A 22,470-nucleotide genomic window follows, 5' to 3' on the forward strand; every position below is an offset into this window, starting at 1 on the left:
AGCTAGCTAGCTGCAAAGCCAGATTCCCCATTCGCTTTCCTTTCTGTACAGCATAGGTGCTCTGATTCTAACTCCATTCTTTCCACAGGAGTGGAGCTGTTCAGACGAGGTGTTTTGAAGGAGTATGGAGTGAAGGTCCTGGGGACGTCTGTTGAAGCCATCATGGCCACCGAGGACAGACAACTGTTTTCTGACAAACTGACCGAGATTAATGAGAAGATCGCTCCCAGCTTTGCTGTGGAATCGGTAAATGCGAGGAGCTCGGAGACGCAAGGCTGCCACGCTTGGCTTTATTGTTCTTTAAACAGCTGAAACCAAATGCATACCTAGTGTAAATCCATTGAAGTCAATGGACATGTACCAAGTAGGGATCTGGTGCATTGAAGTCAGTAGGGATGGCCAGGTGTATCTGAGGGAAAAATTTGGCTCCTGGAGTCACAACAAAGACAAAATTCTTTTCTCTTGTCTAATTTGGGGAAGTGCCTTGTTAATGGGTTTCCCAGTACACTATATAACCTGATGTGTACACTTGAATCAAGTTAGTCCTTGTCGTTTTATTTGACATTTATTCCTGTCTGCTTTAAGATTGAAGATGCTTTGAATGCAGCAGAAAAGATCGGCTACCCAGTCATGATACGCTCTGCCTATGCTCTGGGTGGACTAGGGTCAGGTATATGTCCTGACAAAGAGAGACTGCTGGATCTTGGGACCAAGGTATGTGTGCAGTTGATAGCTATAGGGATCTACCTTGCCATCTGCTTTAATATATTCTTGTAATAGTCACAGATTAGTCTAGATCTACATACTTTATCTTACTGGTAAAACATTATCTTGATGCCCTCTAAGGTTCTGTCTTCATAATACTTGCCATTGACTTGGGTAGTATGAATGGTTAAGTAACATTGTTCATGGCTGTTAAAATCTGCCAGAAACGATTCATAATTTGAGCAAATGTTTCAGCAGTTTTGGTCAAAAAGCAATATAATGGCCTCTTTTCTCCTGCTCTCAGGAGCTATTGTCACAGGGGAGATGCAGAGAAAGTAAAAGCCTACACTGAGCTTAGCTATAACTAAGGGCCAGGAATAGAGAGACTGACAGGATTAGGCCATTTTTGTATTTGGTTCTGAACTGTGAAATTTGTGCAGTGCCAGACTCCTGGGAGGAACCTGCCTGTCAGCTCTTTTGTACTCACTAGAGCGGGACAAAAATTGTCAATAATTTTTTCACAGGAAATGTAGCATTTTTAAAAAATTTCCCATAAAAACAAACCAGAAAGCAGAAAATGTGGGTAACATTTTTCAGGTTGGGGTTAAAATTGTTCCATTTTTGAAAGCCTGGGTTTTTGATTTTCCATGGAAAAACAGGAAAACAATTTGACTACAATGAAAATTTTTGTTTTGATTAAAAAGTTGTTTTTTAGTTTAAAAAAAACTTCATATTTTTTTCCCAGCCAGCTTTACTAATATTATTGAATATTTTTTTTCAAAAAGCTTAAAATTTACTCTCTAAAAAGTATTTTAGCCTGCCAAGACCCAAATGTTGGAAACTCAGTATTAATATCTAGGACAAACACTTGGAATCCTAACAAAGATAAATATAGATCAAGGACCAGTTAGTTTAACGTGATGTGTTTTTTTCTATAATTTCAGTCCCATGTTTCATTTGCTCTGATGGGGATAATTAACTAGATTAAAACATGGAACAGCACAAGTACGACTCTGTGACGCAAAGGTTAGATTTGTGATTAAAGCAAAGAGCAGCACAGTGTAGGCAGTCCTGAAGTCAACAAAATCCACTAGGCTCCAGGTTAGAATATCCTGTACAGTGGGGCCTGATGGTATAGCTGATGCACACGGTATAGGTAGGGTTGCCAACTTTCTACTTGCACAAAACCGAACACCCTTGCCCCACCCCCTGCCCTGTCCCTGCTCATTCCATCCCCCCTCTCTCTGTCACTTGGTCTCCCCCACGTTCACTCACTCGTTCATTTTCATCAGGCTGGGACGGGGGTTGGAGTGCCGGGGGGGAGGGAGATGCTCCAGATGGGGGTGTGGGCTCTGGGGTGGAGCTAGGGATGAGGAGTTTGGGGTGCAGGAGGGTGCTCCGGGATGGGGCTGAGGGGTTCGGAGGGTGGGAGGGAGATCAGGGCAGAGGCAGGGATGGGGTTTGAGGTGTGGGCTCCGGGAGGGAGTTTGGGTGTGGGAGGGGGATCAGATCAGGGGCAGTGGGCTGGGGCATGGGAGGGGGTGAGGGGTGAAGGCTCTGAGTGGCACTTACCTCAGGCAGCTCCCAGAAGCAGTGGCATGTCCCCCCTTTGGCTCCTACTTGGAGGTGTGGCCAGGTGGCTCTGCGTGATGCCCCATCTGCAGGTGCCACCTCCACAGATCCCATTGGCCATGATTCCCAGCCAGTGGGAGCTATGGAGCCAGCCCTTGGGGTGGGGGAAGAGCACAGTGCCTTCTGGCTGCTCCTACACCTAGGAGACAGAGAGGGGACATGCTGCTGCTTCCAAGAGCCAGGCGGAGCCACGGCAGGCAGGAAGCCTGCCTTAGCCCCGCTGTGCTGCCACCCAGACTTTTAACGGCCCAGTCAGCGGTGCTGATCGGAACTGCCAGGGTCCCTTTTCAATGGGGCGTTCCAGTCGAAAACTGGACACCTGGCAACCCTAGGTATAGCTTTATTGAAATCAATGGGCATCTGGCCTTGTGTTCCTCGGAGTTTGATTAACACAATGCACTGATGCTCCTCACTGCATTGCTGTTTTTATGAGGCATGGGGCCCTGGAGAAAGATCTAAACTGAGGAGCCAGCATGAGTAGGAGTATCTCCTTTTTTCTTAGTTAAGCAGAATGTGCTAATGCTTTCCTTACCCATCAGACTCATTAGGACAAAGAGGTAAATTAGCAGGTAGATTACTAATATCGCACATGTCCATGATGACACATTTCCATTTCATCAGAATGGATTAAAAATATTTAGCAGAAAAAAGTAAATGAACTCGGATACAAACATTTCATGTTTCCTTTTGGACTTCAGTAATAAATTATATTCAACAACAACAAAACCCAACCAGCCCTACCAAAACAAGACACTCCACTCCACATGCTTCTCTGGGGAGAGGATGAGAGAACAAACACCACATGACAGATGGGTAGTCATGTTGTTTAATTCACTATTGGAAGGCTCTCAGATACGATGGAGATGAGCATGGAATTAAAAACCTATATAGAATAGAATAGAAAAAGCAGAGGAATTACTGCTAGAAAGGAGGGAGTGCAAGGTTGTAAACACTCGACCAAGGAACATTTTTTTAATATCATACTCTGTTGTCTTCATTCCCTGCAATATCTGTAAATTTTCAGTTATATTGCCCTTAAGACTCCTTTTCCCAATGCAAACGAGTCTAATTTTATTTGGTTCTTGTTTGTCTGTGATTCTGTGCAAGGGAATTCCATTGATGCAAATAAGAGCTTTTATGTGAAAATGGATGATTAATATTAGTCTACATTACCGTAGTGCCAGCAAGCTTGGGGCCCCATGTTGTTTGATGCTGGAGGACAACCGTGGCTGTCAAAGGCCCAGGTCCTCTGCTACTGAAGTCAATGGGAGCAGTGCCATTGATACCAGTGGGCACAGCGTGAGGCCTTAAGGCCCCATCGCAAGATACAAACATGTTATAGCATAGTTGGCATTTATCATGTTACATGTTGTAGACATGGCCTAAGTGTCACGAACTGAGATGTGGGTGGTGATGCCTAGTGGTTGGAGCAGGAGCTAGGCTGATGGGTTTAAGAGCAGGTTTGCTGACTTCCTTGTCCTATCAAGTGTTGTTGTCCATCAGGCGGCCCTGCTGTGGCTCAACTGTGTTCACAGGCTACCATGACACTAAGTAATTTAAATGTTGGCTGCAAAATTAAGGGAAAAAAGGAGGCCGAGGAAAGGATGGTCTGATAATGTGTGTGTTATTTTCTATGTTCCATGTGAGATTTAACTAACCCCTTGTATAAGAGTTAATATTAATGTCAATGTATCCATTTGGATTGTACCCGTTTAGCAACTCAGGAATGTTTTCTGGGTTAGTTTTAGAATAATTCATAACTCTTGCTTCTGGTCAGTACATCACAGTAATTAGCGGTGTTAATAGTGTTGTTAATTCAGCAGTGTGTCCAAGCACCCATTGCTTCGTCCGCTATTTAATTTGACACAGAGAAGTCGTCCCAGTGAAGTCAGTGGGGCTACTCGCAGCCCTAAAATTAAGCGTGTGTGTAAGTGTTTGCAGAAGTGGCACTTTATTTTTTTTATTTTAATTTATATTTCTCATTTCTGTTGCTAGGCCAAAGGTCCTCATTTCTTTTGTATCCAATGACATTGTTTTCCATGACATTTAAATGAGGCTAATGCAAAATAAAAGTTACAGGGCAATTGTCACATAATAATTAATACCTAGCTCTTACATAGTGCTTTTCATCAGTAGGTCTCAAAGTTTTTTTCAAAGGAAGCCAGTAGCTTCACCTACGTTTTATAGATGGGGAAACTGAGGCACAGAGGGTGGAAATAATTTGCGCAGAGTCACTCAGTGGTGGCAGAGCCTTAAATACAGGAATGGGTCCAGTTCAGTTACGTGTGCTTAATAAAAATGTATTTCTTCCTTTGTATTCCCCTGGTGTCTGTCTTCCCTAACTGATTCTTCAACCTGCTCCCCAGGCATTTGCAGTAACCAACCAAATTCTAGTGGAGAGGTCTGTTGTTGGCTGGAAGGAGATAGAGTATGAAGTTGTGAGAGATGCATCTGACAACTGTATCACCGTCTGTAATATGGAAAATGTTGATGCTATGGGAGTTCATACTGGTAGGTTCTTTATAGCTCACCGTAGATTGCATTTAGATCAGCATTTTCATATAATGTCTTTCTGCCGACTATAGATAATACACTTACCTGGCTGGTGAGAGAGAGGATGTAGAATACTTAGCAGATCTAAGTGCTACTGGATATGATGGAACACACTTTTCAATACCCTAAGTCCGTCCCTATTGTCTCTTATTTCACATGATAACATAGTCCGTCCCTTGCCTTGAAATGCCCCAAAACAGGCATCTTCCATCACACCTGGAGTTCAAAACTTGTAAGACGCAGTAGGTTTGCAGAGACATGACCAGAATTTATCGCCATCAAACTATTGTGTTTTTCCTTCCGGCAAACAGGAGATTCCATCGTAGTGGCTCCCAGCCAGACACTGTCCAACGAGGAATTTCAGATGCTGAGGGAAAGTGCCATCAAGGTCGTCCGACACTTGGGCATTGTGGGGGAATGCAACATCCAATATGCCCTGCATCCTACCTCCCTGGAGTACTGCATCATTGAGGTCAATGCCAGACTCTCCAGAAGCTCTGCCTTGGCATCCAAGGCCACAGGGTAAGGCAGGAAATAAAAGCTAGGGTAGGGGAAAGGGGCAGGGAACTAGGGTATTACAAATGGAAACCCTCTCAGGAAGGGGACCTAGTAGCTGGTTTTAGAGAGTACATTCTCTGGCATCGGTACGTTGGCTGCAAATCATCTCTGGAAGGCAAAGGACTTGGTTATTAATGAGCTCTCTGCCAGATTGAATCAAATGGTCTTGCTGGCTGTCTTTGTTTTGTTGGCTAATCATAAACTAATCGAGATAACGATGGTCAAATCTGGCTGGCTAAAATTGGCTTCTTAATTGTACTCTGCGGATGCTGTTGAGAAGTGCAAATTAGTCCTTAATTTACAGTTCTCAACAACTCTTGCAGTTGTCGAAGCCCTGTAGCAAACTGGAGACACACAGTAGTAAGTGACAGCAAGCATTTGATTGATTTCATTGTGTTAGCTGACTTCTCAGTGACACAAATCCATTTTTGTCTTGTGTCGCAGTAAATACGTCTATAAAACAGTAGCCTGGCATACACAGAACAAAGAAAGCTTTGCAATGAGGGATCTACCATTGCAATCCTGAAAGGTGTTGAGTACCCACATCTCCTATTGCTTCACTGGGAGTTGAGGGCACCCAGCATTCCTTAAATTTGAACCATCATTTGATTCTCCAAAAAAAAAAAAAAAAAAAAATGGCACCAGCTTGTAAAACCTGTTCCACCAGCTTTAGAACCGTACTCTGGAAATTCCAGTCCTGGCAGATTCACAAATGGAGATGGGTTTGGTGTTTAGATCTTGGTCCCCATTTGGCTACATGACAAAAACACTGCAGAATTGGGCTTTTTCCTAAGAATGGTGCTGTGTGGATTGTGACTGGTTGGAAGATGCTTTTGCCGCTAATGAGGACCTCTGCATTTTGTACAAATATTATAGGAATGTGAGAGAAGACTGTTCCTCCAGGGTGTTGTTTGACAGAAGGCTACAAAATCCCAGTTTGGATTTTTGCCTCTGACTATCTGTGAAGTGCTCAGAGTCAGAGAGCTAAAGAATTCCTTCAGTCTGCTAGCTTGAGGGCATACATTATCTTATATTAACCTATGCCCACAAAAGTTCCTTTTTTGGTGAAAGAGTGAATGGTTTTGTGACCTGTATGGAGAAGAGGAATTTGGATTGGAAACTCTCCAGGATGGGGACTGTCTTTTTGTTATGTGCTTGTATAGCACCTATTATAATGGTGCCCTAGTTGGTAACTGCAATATAAATAATAATAAGAATTAATAATGGCCTGAATGGGTTTGCTGTCAATTACCGTCTATGAAAGAACACATGCCAGAAGAGGTACTCCAGCAGCCCATATTCAATTATTAGCATTTCCAGCTGCTCTGCAGTTATCATTGTTCCATGGTTTGGTGGTGATTCCAAGTAGGCAGTTCTTAAAGATGAGAACATTCCTGTTATAATGAAATAAACTAGCCTCTACCCCAGCCAACGAGGCTTTCTCAGTCAGATGAAAGTTGTGCAAGATGATGATCGTGGCAAACGTTCGGGCAATTGGGAATCCTGCTGGATGATTTATAATCACTTGGCTTCTGCAAACTGGATTATATCAATTTCGCTGCCCAGTTATCACCACGCCCTTGTTGCTTTTGGGCTGATTTCTGCCCCCATTTAGACCTGTCCAATCCCGCTGATTTCAACCCCCTGAAAGCCCAGGACACTGCCCAGGGTAACTGATGGGAGAATTTAGCTCTGAATTTAAAGGTCCCTTTGGGGCTTTTAAGAAATACGTCAATCATGCTGACTCGTCGAGTCCAGCAATGTTCCCCAGCAGACTGGGGCAATCATCTGTTACCTAAAAAGACTAAAATCTGCTTTTCGCTTTCATTTGCTGAGTGGACATTACTAATTCAGCTTTCCTTCTGCGCTGGAGTCACTCAGGCTGCAAGAATACCACATGCTACTCCAACAACCACCACAGAGCTGGCTGAAAAACGACTGCAAAGGCTATTCTGGCTCCTTCCAAACTGACACAAAGGCTCCTCTGTTCTGAGCATAAACATTTGGCTTCTAGTACATGCAGATAAACACTAATCCCAGCACTGATCTGCTACAGTCCAGCCACTGATCTAAGATGTTCAGTTGCCCTGATTTGCTGAAATAAGATGGACTCTCACTGTAGGTTATGTAGATATACACTTGCGTAGCTACTATGTTTAAAGGGCACTCGCTCATCCCTGTTGTAAAGTGTCCGCTTTCCCATAGCACTCACTCTCCGTGTCTCTGCCTCCTCCTCCTTTCCCTCTTCAGCTGCCTAACTGCAGTGAAACACGTTGCAAAGATTTCACAGAGGATAGTCAATTTGCCAGCTTTTAATGATTGTCCAGTCCATGTTCCAACCTAAGTCACTCAGTGCTAAACTTACTTATATAAGCACATACCTATAGAATAACCCCTGCTCCCCCATATGTGGGCTTTTCATTCCCTCCCCGAGGCAGAAGTAAACCCTTCTGTTTTTGTTAATTGTTGGTGTTAGAGTAGCACCTAGAGGATCAGGATCAGGGCCCGATGGAGCTAGACGTGTACAGACACAAAGTAAAATGTAGGCCATGCTCAGAGAGTTTACATGCTAAAGACACAAGACAGACAAAGGGTGGGAGAGAGGAAATATTATTCTCATCATCCCAATTTTACAGCAGGAGAACTGGGGCATGGAGGGTTTAAGTGCTGCGCGTAAGGTCACACAGGCACTCTGTAGCAGAGCCAGGAACTGACCTCCATCCCCTGAGTCCCAATCCGGTGCCTGAGCCACAGACCATCTTTCCTCCTTAATAGCTGATTCCTACTCCAGCGCTCTGTACATGCCCCTTATGATCTACATGCTGTAGCCGAGCTTACTGCTGCTCTCCAGTGAGCTGCAGTAACATACCATGTGCCAGGAGTGGAGCGCCATCCCGACAGACTGCAGTTACTATTTTTATTCAAGCAGCTTCAGAGGGTTATAGATTTCCTTGCCATCTACAGTACCAACCATGATACTAAAAAACGCCTCCCTCCTTCATCTCTGCCAGGTACCCATTAGCATTTATTGCCGCCAAGATCGCCCTGGGGATCCCCTTGCCGGAGATCAAGAATGTAGTATCAGGGAAAACCTCTGCCTGCTTTGAGCCCAGCCTGGATTACATGGTTGCCAAGATACCTCGCTGGGACCTGGACCGCTTTCAGGGCACCTCTAGCCAGATTGGCAGCTCCATGAAGAGCGTAGGAGAGGTGAGTGTGGAGAAATTCTCTCCATTTCCTTTCCGTCTCCTGTGAAATTTAACTTTTCTCCCTTGTCTACTCTCTGGATGCTGGTTCTTTCTAGTCTGCTAGCCAAACGAATGCTGAGGAGGATTTAGAACCTCAAGGGCCGCTCTTCTAAAAGCACATGCTAGTTATGCACTCGCAATTTGGTTCCAGTTATCCACTGCAGTTACAAAAGTGTTGTGTGTATTTGTGGTTGAACATGACAGCATGGAGACATCAATCAACAAGGTTTTGCCCACTAATCAGGGATTTAGCTGTCTAACAGCTAGCATTCATTCACTGGGTCTTCAATGTCTTTTGAATGCAAAATTAGCGACCAACTTGGGACATTTTTAACATGTCTGTTGCATGATCTCCATGCTGGGTTGCTGTCCAGAAGGTCGACTGTGGATCAATGAACTCAGTAGAAATAAAATAAGAACTGAGAGAAGAAATCACCCTAAACTGAAAGCAAATTTGTCCTGAACCTCAAACTGTCTTTGGTTTGTAAAAGTTTTATTACCATTTATTAGTCAATACTTGTTCACTTTCACCTTCCTCGACGTTTTCTGGTTCCCTGTGGAAATGCCATTGGGGTGTTTCTAGCATGGCTGTAGAAAATTTGTTTTCCAAATATGTGCAGCCTGGCTTTTCAGCCCCAGTTAATCCAGAGGGTGTGGATAAACATCTGATCTTTTGAGAGCTCATTCAAATCGCCTGAGCTGTATCCAGTACCCTTTTCAATAGAGTGATTTGGGACTGTAAAGGCCATTTTAGGCAATAGCATGGCCACTCTTGAGATTTGTAGATTCCAGAAGGGACCACTGCATAACACAGGCCATTGGACTTCCTTGAATTAATTCGTGCTTCAGGTCCAATTGTTGTGTTTGAACAAGAGCATTTCTTTGCTGAAAACATCCTAGAGCAAAGCGAAGACTCACCAACGCAGCGCCTCCTGCTGGTCGTCTGGGAATTAACGCTTCAGCCTCGGAGCACCTCCTGGTGGCCGGTGTCTCGCCTGCCTCAGGCCCCTGCGTCCCTCCTGGACCCCGGTGCCCCTTTACCTCAGGGTTCTGCCCCAGCAATACCTCCACTCTTTGGGTCTCCCCTCCCAGGGGAACCCCCAACCCTCTACCCCTGCCTTGCCTCAGTGGCTACAGCCAGTCATCATCTAGCTCCCTCTCACTGGGGCAAACTGCAGTCTGTAAAGGCCACTCATCACTGGCAAGGGGATCGGACCAGCTGCCTCTGCCTAATCCCTGGCTGCACCTCTGCAACCCCAGTACTTGCTTTGGCCTTTAGCAAGACCCGCAGCCTGGGTATTTGCCAGGCTGGAGCTCCCCAGCTCCTCTTGCCTTTCCCCAGCAGTGCTCTACTCCCGGTACCCTGACCTCCCAGACAGCCAGGTCCCTCCCCCTCCACAGCTAGAGAGAGACCCACCCAGCTCCTCCCTGAGCCCCCACAACAGGGCCAGGTGTGGCCCAATTGGGGTGTGGCCCCAGCTGTGGCTGCCTCCCCAATCAGCCCAGCCTTCCTCCACCAGAGCGGGGAAACTGCCCCACTACACATCCACTCTGAAAGATTTAAAGATTTCCAGTGATGGAGAATCCACCACAACCTTTGGGAAGCTGTTCCAGTGGTCAATCACCTTCACTGTTAAAAACATGCACCTTCTTTCTAGCCTGATACTGCCCCTGAAAACAGAACGCAGCACCTGATTTCCTCTTGAAAGGGTCAAATTGCTTTGTCTTAGACAGTTAGTTTCCCCCTCCGAATAGATAGGATAGGCCTTTGGAAATGAGGAACAAAACAGCAATGACTTTTAAAATCTGAATTTAAGACTGGTTAGAACAATGGTGACATCTTCAGCTAATTTTTGAAGAGGAATGAAATGAAGCAAAATGGGTAAATTATCCATTTAATTAGCTAATTACTCATCAATTATCCAAAGCAAAATAATTAATTGTGTACTTTGTTGTCTGTCTTTTTTTTCCCCCTAATGTTTTTCAAGTAGCTCTCTTGCTAAATTATTTTGACAAGTGAGGCCTTACAAACATCCACTCCTCCTCGCTCAAAGTGCACACCCTCAGCACGGTGGGAAGGATTAATTAGAGCTCTAGAGGAAAGCCTTGCCAGGGTGATTGTATTTTTAATAATGTGTGGTGCAGAAGGTCCCTGCAAATATTTATGGTGTTAATGCCCCGTGACTTCATGTTATACATGAACTTTGCACATTTTACTCCAGCTACTAAAGGGTTATACTCTGGAGTGTCCCACCGTATGAATACTGAACTGCATTATGAGTTGGACTATCCACATGTATGGGGAAATAAGGAAGGATAAGAACCCCCTGCACCCACGTACTCTCCTGCACAGACTACCTGGACCTTGGGTTCAAGCCAGCAGCCAGTGGACAATGGGAGAAATGGGGAATAGACAGAGCTTTGGCTTCATACTCCCCAGCTAGCATGGGGTGTGCTGAGCTGAGATGGTAGAGAGAGTATTGCAATTTACTGTTGATACAAACAAAGAAGAAATTACCAACCCCCAGAGCAGAGGAGCTGTTTCTCAAAGAGACCCCTTCAGTCAGAGTGTCTCCTGTGACTGCGTCGGGCATGGTAAAGCTTAAGTCCCCTCCCTAGGCCTGTGCCGGTAACCAGACTCTAGACCACTGTGGTTTTTCTTAGTTGAACTGGCTAGCCTCAGCCTGACTGTTGGTGAGCTCTGTAGTGACAGGCGGAAGGCTTGGAACAGTGGAGCTGTGTGAAAGGGGAGAAAGTTTTCCCATGACACTTTTGCCCCATTTGGTTTCAGATTATTTTTGTGTCCTTTTCAGATTTTGCTTTCTGGTGAAATATACATGTGAACGTTGGAATGAGTTGCAAAGTTTCCATGCAGAATGGACTCACTGGAACTTGGGAATGGGATCATTTTTTTAGGTGAAATAATCATTGAACAGAAACATACTATAGTAGTTACTTAAGGTTTGACATGGGCTCAATGGAAGAGGTGTAGTCTTCTGCCTTTGCCCACTCCTAAGGCTTAAAATTCCATCTGCATGAAGCTTTTCCAACTTTACAGGATTCTCCCGTCATATAACACAGGTGGTTTTTGAAAGCTCCGAGACAGTAATCTTCCTTCGAGTCAGTTCATTGTGTCCCGTAGCATGTTCCCATAGGCTTTAATCTTACCTAATAAGCATCACTGCCATCTGAATAACTGAGAGGGGCAACACCTCAGCACATTAACGTGAGAGATTTCTTTGTTACAGGTCATGGCTATTGGGCGCACCTTTGAGGAGTGCTTCCAGAAGGCCCTGAGAATGTGCCACCCGTCTGTGGATGGCTTCACATCACGGCTGCCAATGAATAAAGAGTGGCCGGCCAACTTAGATCTCGAGAAAGAACTGGCTGACCCGTCCAGCATTCGAGTCTATGCAATGGCCAAGGTAATGAAGGACGCAGAGGCTATGGGGTCTATCCTGTTGACTATAGTTACCGGACTGTGTTGGTTGGTGTAATAGAGTGGAATATTCTTTAACCCCTCAGACAGCTGGGATCGATTGGATCAGAAATCTCTAACCAGCTCTCTGACATCTAAAAGACCAGCCGCTAGTCGTTGTTACCACTGAGCTCTGTTTGAGTCACGTCTCATCAGATGCCTTCCCTGTCTCCCTCTCTCCCCGCCCCATGTCAAGGTTTTTCACTGTTTGTTGGGGTGATGAATACGATGCCTGTTATGTCGGAAAAGGCGAGAGCTCAGATGCCATTCACAGCTATTGCCTTTACCCGTGTTCTTCTACTATAGTCAAAAGACAAACACAGGAGAGATGTGGAACCCGATGGGACTTCTGACTGGGCCAAGGTCATACACAGTGTCAACCAATCTTGGCACCATTCTGGGGCCCTCATAAATTAGATGTATCTGGAGCAGATAATAAGAGAAGATTATTAAGATGATTTAGTCCATTTGTGAAATGGTCACAGGGAAATGGGCTTTATTAAAAAAAATGAAATGTTTAAAAGAAAAAAGAGTTAAATATTTAGCCACATCATAATAATAACGATTAATATCCAGCTCTTATAGCTGTACTTTATTCACCTTTGGGGATTTTTAAAAAAAATACTGTATCCATTGCCTTTGGGATGGTAGACTGGGTTTCCTTTTTACCCAGTGAATGTGGATGGTTTGCTAAAAATAAATTACAAAAACCAAAACCACATAATTAAGCATGTCCAGGAAAGTATGAAGCCTGCATTATCTTCAGAATGAGAAAGAACCAGAGTGGTGTCACGGCTGCAAAGTTTGGTTCTGGATGTGAACTTTTCCATAGTTCAGGGGTATTTCAGGTCAGGGTTTCTGAGCCAATCTATCTTTAAACTATAAATCAGAGTCAGTTTCAAAAGCAGCCAGTTTCTCAACCATTGAAAACCTAAACCTTTCTTTGATGACATTTGCTTCTAGCAGACCACAGGACTACGGAATGTGCAGGACCTTGGTAATAAGAGGTACAGATGAGAAGTCAGCAGCAGGGGATGAGCATGCTATATATATGTATATATAAAGAGAGAGCATGAAGCATACATAGCGTATGAAGTTACAGCAGGTGTCAACCAGCATCAGTCCTTATTGAAGTCAATTGGAGTTTGGGCAGAGACTTCATTGGGAGCCAAATTCTGCACTCCTTGCTCAGGCAAAAGTCTTGCTGATGTTGATAGGAGATGAGGAATAATTACTACACGTTTCCAGGCAAATTAGATATTTATGACGTGTTTGTTAACGAGTCTGGCTTACCATCTCCTCTCTTCGGCAGGCCTTGTCCGACGGCGTCCCCGTGGATGATATCCACAAACTCACAGCCATTGACAGATGGTTCATCTATAAGATGCGGGATATTGTGAACATGGAGAAAAGCCTGAAGGAACTCAGCAGGTAAGGAAATCAAACAGCTTTCTCTAAGGATACAGCCTTTTTGCTTGGCATCACACAGCTGGGAAACCAGCTGCAGGCTTGTGCACAAACACGAGCAAGGCCGAAAAGTGACTGTCAGTCCTCAGTGCAGCCTGAGTTATCTTAAACCCTAATGTATTACACTAAGAGGCTACCTCTTCACTGAAGAGCGCTGCTCTAGAAGTAAAGGCATCTTGTCCATCTCAGCTGATCTTAGGGGTTCTAGAAATCCCACCTGGATTTAGAAAGTCCTTGATGTAGTTTCAAAGCTAGGATTTGCTAACCCTCCCCCCAAATGTGAGATCTGAGACTACATTTGCATAGCGAGGGTATGGTTAACCTTTCAGCTCATACTCTCAATAGATTCTCCCTGGCTTTTTACACCTGAGAGCCAAACAGTGCATTTCTGACTGGCTGATAGCTTTCTAAGCTGTCTGCCTTTCTTCCCACGCGCTGTTCCTCCTCAGTTTAGAACAGCTATAATTTCCGACACATTTAAATATAAATCTTCCGGTTTCTTAAACCATATAAAATGAACCACAATAGATAGCAGTAAATCGAAGCTCCAGGCTGTATATCAGTCTCAGCCTTTTGCTGACCGCAGCTTTCTCTTCATGGTTTACAAGGCCAGCAGAACCTTCTTGCTGAGTTATTATTGTCTGCTCTGTTGCCTGCGTTTTGGATACATGTTGCATTACGGCAGTTGAACCACAAGAGGGCACCAGAAACGTATAGTACACAGCACTTGTAACAAGAGACTGGGCAGAAACATACAAGGCGTTTGTTATGAAATGTGCTTTCACCTCCCCTGAGTTCTGCTTCTTTGACAAGCTGTGCATTTTTAATTGAGTAGTTTTTGTTTCCCCCCAGAAAGTGAGCTGGGATTCTAGCTAAGCAGAAATAAAGGCACAGAGAGGAGCATGTCTGTCGAGGGGTACTTACAAAACTCCATTATTACCCCACATGTGTAATTCCTCTCTAACCTCCATGTCATGTTTCATTTGTTTGCTGGTTTCATTTTAAAAAAAAATCTCATGCATATCAAGTTCCTGTGTCTACACAGAACCAATTTGTTTCCCCCACTGTTTGGTAGGAAATTACAGCCACAGCTGTAATTAGAATACTCTGCAATTATGTATTCAGGATCTCAAAGCACAGTCTAGAGGATGGTCATGTCCTCCCACGGTGTAAATTGACATCACTCCATTGAAGTAAAGGGAGCTGAACTGATTTCTGTTGACGATCTGGCCCATTAGTTAATTACATCTCACAGTGCCTCTGTGAGATAGGTAGATTAACGTTATTGCACCCATGATATAGATGGATTAGCTGAGGCACATAGTCAAATGACCTTCCCAAGGTCATGGAGGAAATTTAGTGGCAGAACTAGAACAAAAAGTGTTACTGACTTCCAGGTTGGAGTGTTGACAACTAGAACACACTCTCCATCCTCCGCCCTTTTGGCCATGATTGGATGAGAGCTGGCTCAGCTGCTGCATGCAAACAAGAGATTTCTCCTAGTCAGTGCTCAGGTCTTCCATGTGTGTATTCACCGGAGCTACTTGCTTTATTTTTCATTCTGCTATAAGATTCAGTGTTTGCAAATTGGACATAATCGTTTTTAGAGGGAATAAGGACAACCCAGAAAAATGGCTGAACGGGTTATTACAAGCACAGCTGCATTAGCAAGCTCTGTGTTTATGCAAACATGACTGTCTCTACATGGATATTGTGATATACACACACAGTATGTATGTGTATAATATATGATAATATCCAGACCTTGCAGTTGATCCTTATCTTTCTATAATGGTCCAAACCAACACTCAAATGAGTTCATCATCATCATCATCACAATGCCCAGCTCTTATCTAGTGCTTTCCAGCAGTAGGTCTCAAACACCTTACAAAGGAGGGCAGTATTATTATCCCCATTATACAGATGGGGAAACTGAGGCACAGAGCAGTGGAGTGACTTGCCCAAGGTCACCCAGCAAGGCAATGGCAGAGCCAGGAATAGAATGAGTCACAATCCAGTGCTCTATCCACTGAACCTTAGACATGGATTCACAGCCAAACTTTGTGGCTCTGGACAGCCTGTAATCTGCATGTTTCTAAAGTCACACAGAAAGGGAGGTGAGTGTTTTATACACAAATATATTGCTATATCATATAACCCTAGGCCTCACGTCTGAGTGAGATGAACTCAACGCAGGACCTAAGAGAAGGGTAAAGGCAGTTTTATGTCATCTTTGAGCTTCCTTGGGCCAGCCAAGGACAGGTTCAGCTCCCCTGCTTCTCCCCATCAGTGCAAGTTAGAGCAATCTCATGCCAGCTGTTAGCCACCAAATGGCTGTTCCACCAGCCAGTAGTTGCCAGAGCATAGCAGTCATCTGTCTATGCCCTCTTCCCCCGCCACCAGCCATGCTTCATACACCAAGGTCTGCAAGGGGAAGATACCGTAGAGATTCCCTCTTGTCGGGGAAATCCTCAGGCGTCCAGCTCCATCGGCTTGCCAAGTGGTGCAGTGGGGCTGAGGATGTGGCCCTATATTTACATGCACACAGAGACAGGGAATATATTGAGAGGATACATACCCAAGGATGGTGAAATAATAGGTTGTATCGTGCTAGATATGGCAGAATAACTGAGCACGGCTTGCTTTTGAGAAGCAAAAAACCCCTTTCCAGGTGGGGACGATAGAAATGTGAGTCACGTGACCGAGGAAGTTGCAGCGCTCTGTAGTATGGCAAAGAAAGGGAGGCAGGTGTTAGCCTGAGTGCCGCTCCATTAGGCTAAGCAGCATTCCCCTTTGGAACTCAGTTTGCTTATCTGTCGCTTTAGCTGCATAGCAGCAGCATATGTCGCCGACTCAATACCTAGCTAGCCCGGGGCTCAGCTGGGTAATACAGGTCTCTTCATGTTGCACTTCTGTTGCCGAGGTACAGTGTCTGGGCACCACTCTTCCCCTTCCTTATTTCTCGTATTATGCCCCTGGCTTCCCATAAGGCTTGCACGGTTGGCTTAGCTTGAGAAGTATCCACAGCGGAGGGGCTGGTCGAGGGCAGGCAGAGGGAGTGCTGCCTACCCAATGTTTTCAGGGGTTCACAGGCTGAACCACCACGCACAAAAACCAAGGGGGAGAGCAGGAAAAGGAAAGGAATTGGGTGTTCGCTGCTGTGTGTCCCCATCCCCACCCAACAGCCAGTGCCCCCACCATCCTGTCTACTGTGCCCTATCCACGTGCACCTTACACTCTGTCTCCCTCATTACCCTCCTGTCTCCGCCCTGCACGGGTGCTCTCACCTGATCTGCCACTGCCATTATGTCTCCATTTGCCTCCTTTGTTTCCCTGGCACACTTTCCCAGTCCTCTAAGCATCTGCCCTTCCCCTTCCCTGTTTCTACTGTAGGTGTCGTGCAGCATTGCCATTACACCGCTACATTATTAGCCAACAGCCAATAACTGAGCTGCAAAGTACATGACTGGCCTGCTCCTGCAAGTCACACATCAGTCCATGACCTCACACTTCTTGCCATAAAAGGGAAGCAACACACGGAATTGGTAATGGATCAGTGCAGTTTAAAAGCTTTGTATCAATCCTAATGGGCTAGATTCTCCATGGTGTCCATTAGCACAGCTCCACTGACTTCAGTACATCTAAGCTGATTTATACCAGCAGAGGATGAGGGCCAATGTGCATAGAATCGTAGAATATCAGGGTTGGAAGGGACCTCAGGAGGTCATCTAGTCCAATCCCTGCTCAAAGCAGGACCAATCCCCAACTAAATCATCCCAGCCAGGGCTTTGTCAAGCCTGACCTTAAAAACCTCTATGGAAGGAGATTCCACCACCTCCGTAGGTAATCCATTCCAGTGCTTCACCACCCTCCTAGTGAAAAAGTTTTTCCTAATATCCAACGTAAACCTCTCCCATTACTCCTTGTTCTGTCATCTGATACCACTGAGAACAGTTTAGATCCATCCTCTTTGGAACCCACTTTCAGAACGTACTTTGGAACCCACCTGAAAGCAGCTATGAAATCCCCCCTGATTCTTCTCTTCTGCAGACTAAATAATTCCAGTTCCCTCAGCCTCTCCTCATAAGTCATGTGCTCCCACCCCCTAATAATTTTTGTTGCCCTCTGCTGAACTCTTTCCAATTTTTCCACATCCTTCTCGTAGCGTGGGGTCCAAAACTGGACACAGTACTCCAGATGAGGCCTCATCAATGCTGAATAGAGGGGAATGATCACGTCCCTCAATCTGCTGGCAATGCTCCTACTTATAAAGCCCAAAATGCCATTAGTCTTCCTGGCAACAAGGGTACACTGTTGACTCATATCCAGCTTCTCGTCCACTGTAACCCCTAAGTCCTTTTCTGCCCAACTGCTACCTAGCCACTAGGTCCCTAGTCTGTAGCAGTGCATGGGATTCTTCCATCCTAAGTGTAGGACTCTGCACTTGTCCTTGTTGAACCTCATTGGATTTATTTTGGCTCAATCCTCTAATTTGTCTAGGTCCCGCTGTATTCTATCCCTACCCTCCAGCATATCTACCACTCCTCCCAGTTTAGTGTCATCTGCAAACTTGCTGAGGGTGCAGTCCACGCCATCTTCCAGATCATTAATGAAAATATTGAACAAAACCAGCCCCAGGACCGACCCTTGGGGCTCTCCATTTGATACCTGCTGCCAACTAGACATGGAGCCATTGATCACTACCCATTGAGCCCGATGATCTAGCCAGCTTTCCATCCACCTTATAGTCCATTCATCCAGTCCATGCTTCTTTAACTTCCTGGCAAGAATACTGTGGGAGACCATATCAAATGCTTTGCTAAAGTCAAGGAATAACACTTCCACTGCTTTCCCCTCATCCACATAGCCAGTTATCTCATCATAGAAGGCAATTAGGTTAGTCAGGCATGACTTGCCCTTGGAGAATCTAATCAAACACTCCCAAGGAACTGGGGAGGTGGGAGAGCGAAACCAAAGAAAGCAACATGTAAAAAGAGTCTATCGTGGTGCATTATGCTGAAGACATGCAGGAGCTGGGACTGTACAGGGCCTTTATGTCTGTTGGGTCCTCTAGGTGCCTCTGTGGTACAACTAATCAATAGGTTTCAGAGTAACAGCCGTGTTAGTCTGTATTCGTAAAAAGAAAAAAGAAAAGGAGTACTTGTGGCACCTTAGAGACTAACCAGTTTATTTGAGCATGAGCTTTCGTGAGCTACAGCTCACTTCATCGGAGCTGTAGCTCACGAAAGCTCATGCTCAAATAAACTGGTTAGTCTCTAAGGTGCCACAAGTACTCCTTTTCTTTTTTCTTTTAACTAATCAATAATAACTTAGTGATTTGTTGTAAATGATCGCTTACTGTGTGTCATTACGGAGCCAGAAAAGGTTATCATCTTTGGTAGAGCATTTATATCATGAACCCAGTCATGGAATTGTTCTGAGTGGTTACAATATGAGAAATGGAGAGCACACAGTCTGGTTTCCAAAGCCCATGTTGAGTTTACAGGGCAGGCCGTTGGAAAAATCCAACTGTGTATGTTTGTAACAGTACTTTGCTCTCCTGTTGCTCTGTCCATGTCACTATAGGCTCCATTTAATAGGAACAGTGTATGCCAAATGCTATTAACTGTAGATATGATGACAGCTCGGGGTGAAAATTTTCAAAAGCACCTAAAGGACGTGGGAGCACAAGCCCCTTTGAAAGTCAACAGGACTCAGGCTTCTAAATTATTTAAACTCCTCTGAAAATCCCATTCTGGTTACCTAGCTGCGTGATCAGTGCCTGCAATTAATTGTACTCAACATTACTTGTGAGCCCAAAATGGGGGGAGGGGGTGGATTTGAAAATCAGACCCATCACATCCTGAGTCACACTCTCAGCTCATGCATATCCGCGTAGCTTCAGGAGTGGCGCTGATTTACACCTGCCAAGGATCTGGCTCTCTGTCAATACCAACAGGATTACTTTTATTGTCCGATGAAATTTTTTTTCAGAACCGTAAAAGACTTTCAAAGGGACACTGGTAGGTCAGCAACCACCTGTTTAAATCAACTGCTGTGTCTGAGTTATTAATAAGTAGAAAGAGGTGACGATTTTCTCATGGCAGTTTCTTTGGAACTGTTCCCCATTTCATTGTGGGTGGTTTCGTGGCGCTGAGGAATTTCATGGCGCTGATATCGTCGGTTTGAAATATGACCTTCCGCATCCCCTTTTTTCATTTGAAATGTTGGGGTCGTGAAGTTTCGCATGGAAGTGACAATGGCATTCTGTGCGGTGTTGGAGCAGAGAAGGGGTGTGTTGTGCCAGGGTGAGCCATGCCACACTGGTTCTTACAGGAGCTGGTGTATTTTCTAGGTCCTTATTTCCGATAGCAGTTTATTATAATATTGGTATTCCAGTAGAGTCTCCTTGGGCCTCACTAAGTTGAAACAGGAATGAATTCAGGGAAGTTCTACGGCCTGTGTTATACAGGAGGTCAGATGAGATGATTGCATTGGTCCCATCCAGCCACAGAATCTGTGAAAAGATGCTAGTTGCTGTACATACACATAGTAAGAAATCTTGCCCTGTGCAGAGCTTACAGTCTAAATGGTCAAGGATGACAAAAGGTGGGAGAGGGAGTATTGTGACCCCCATTTTACAGATGAGGAACTATGGCCCAAAGTGATTAAGTGATGTGCCCAAGGTCACACGAGGAGTCTGTGTCAGAGCAAAGAATTAAACCCAGATCTGTGCTCTCATCACCAGGCCATTCTTTCTCTTTGATTAATTTTACTTGGAAAGGTACAGCTGTGCTGTTAATGCCGGCAGAGCGTGATGACACAAGTTTGATAACATGCTGATCAATGACTTGCGTTTGATAATATGCTGATCAATGACTTGTACTGAGATGCTGGGGATTTTTAGGATTTGTCACTGGACATCTGCATGCTCTCATGAGTGAGAATTAGCAAATGTGACCTTCTATGACACAGATCTTCTCATACACAGAGTGGGCAAGTGTGATTCTGAATGTAGATCTTGTGGCTTGTAATCAGACACAGAATAGCACACACTGGGCAGCAGAGAGGGCCAGCCCCAGAGAAGCATTTTTAACAAGACTCTGCTCAGTGGCTTCTAGAAGTCAACAGAAAATTATTTATTGAGACTCCCTTTCCCAGGCTAATGTCCTTGGGACTGCAAATGGTGTGTTTTGAAAATGGCTTTCTGGAAGCCTGACTTGATTTCCAAACACACTGCAGAGAAGTGTCTGCAAAATACAGCAGCTGAAACTAAAGTTTAGCTCCAGCATTCAGAATCTGAGGCAGTGCAAAGGAAAGAGATCAAAGGGCCATCAATAAACCATATTCATTCTAAGTGGGTGTCACAAAATGGATTTTTGTGGCCTCTTCAGATATGAATTTTGTCTGCAGTTTGCAGACATGTGGCTAACCTGTTCCCCAGCTAGAAAGGTGAGAGGTCATAGGTCACACCCTCACTGGTGTGTATTGGAGTAGCTTCACTGAAGTTCAAGGACTCTGCACTGATTTATATCAGCTGAGGATCTGGCCCCAACAGAACTATTTAGAAAGAATGTATGAAGGCCCGAGTATGCCCCTTTCCTCTCTGACTGCATCTCCAGGGATGGAAGCCAGTGGGGCAAATGTTCGACTCGGTAAGTGAGATGAGTATAGGCTGCGTGGTGTACACTGATTCAGCAGACCTAACAGTCGTGCTTTGCGCTGGATGTCATGGGAGAGAGATTTCATTTGTGTTACAAAGGCATCGTAAATAAATTTGTGGTTCACGCTTTCCTCCAAAGCCCCGAATACTTGTATCACTTGGATGTGCATCCCCATCTCAACACACTAGTGTCTGCGTGCTCTGTACAGAATAATCCATATTGTATCAGTCCATCCCTTACCTGGGGAAGAAGATGGTGTTTGAAATAGTGACTGCAATCCATTTCTTTGCTGTGTATTTGCCTGCATTGCTCCTGCAGCTCATCAACTTCATCCTAGATGTGAACCATCTAGGTCTAAGGAAATAATGGGAGGTTCACATTACTTAAGTCAGTGAGATTTACTGGGCCTGGGTGCTGAGCCTTAAAGATGTAGATCCAGAGAGAGACAATTGAGAGAGTGAGATTTGTTGGTTTATGTCTCCTGCTTCCCTAAATGTTCCTGACATTTTGTCCATCATCTCATGCTTTTCTTGGGAGGAAAATAGGTAACTACCTGTCTCCTTGAAGGAAGAGGCAAGGAGACAAACAATTTTTATACTGATCTCATGCTTGTAATTACAGCTTATTCTAAATCTTGTGAAATGTCAAACAATCAAGGAAACAGATCTGAACCTTGGAAGAACGGCGAGGGAGGGCAGTTGGGAATATGCCTTTTGCCTAGTATGCCAGTCTAAAATCAAGCAGCAGGACTGCTAACCATGTCAAGCCCAGTGTTCATGTTAGCTAGTGACTCAGGCCCCAATTCAGGACTGCATTCCTTTTTTAGGGCAAAATTTAACCATGTGGTTAAGTCCCAAAGGTGCTGTCTTGTATGGGGATGGACTTAAACCTTATCTGCTTCCCTGACACAGGGTCTGAGTTTGGAACTTTACATGTATTCTACCCTTGATACTCATTCCATTTCCAAAGCTCTGCCTTCGATAACTGCATGGCTCATTTTCACATTAGAGCTGGTGCTTTCTCAAGGCACGTTTGTTTAGCATTACTTTTGGGATGGCGGATCAGACGAAAGCTGGTCAAGTGTAAGAGAGGATCGTACTGAAGCATGCAGGCTCCCTGGGTAATTGCAATTCTGCAGGCGTTGCTAGAGTCAGTTAATAGATTT

The 22,470-nt window shown here is 44.8% G+C and overlaps 1 protein-coding gene across 2 annotated transcripts in view; it reads left to right on the plus strand.

Moving 5' to 3' along the window:
• Positions 1 to 22,470, plus strand: part of CPS1 (carbamoyl-phosphate synthase 1) — a 153,376-nt gene that overhangs the window by 79,549 nt on the left and 51,357 nt on the right. For both annotated transcript variants that reach the window (XM_074968096.1, XM_074968097.1), the window contains exons 15-21: positions 89 to 246; positions 586 to 714; positions 4,704 to 4,848; positions 5,202 to 5,412; positions 8,460 to 8,658; positions 11,945 to 12,121; positions 13,487 to 13,605. In XM_074968096.1, coding sequence (XP_074824197.1) covers positions 89 to 246; positions 586 to 714; positions 4,704 to 4,848; positions 5,202 to 5,412; positions 8,460 to 8,658; positions 11,945 to 12,121; positions 13,487 to 13,605 — 1,138 coding nt within the window. The remainder of the gene's footprint in view (positions 1 to 88; positions 247 to 585; positions 715 to 4,703; positions 4,849 to 5,201; positions 5,413 to 8,459; positions 8,659 to 11,944; positions 12,122 to 13,486; positions 13,606 to 22,470) is intronic.

Source organism: Natator depressus, chromosome 11, assembly GCF_965152275.1.
Source record: "Natator depressus isolate rNatDep1 chromosome 11, rNatDep2.hap1, whole genome shotgun sequence".
Lineage (NCBI taxonomy): Eukaryota > Metazoa > Chordata > Testudines > Cheloniidae > Natator > Natator depressus.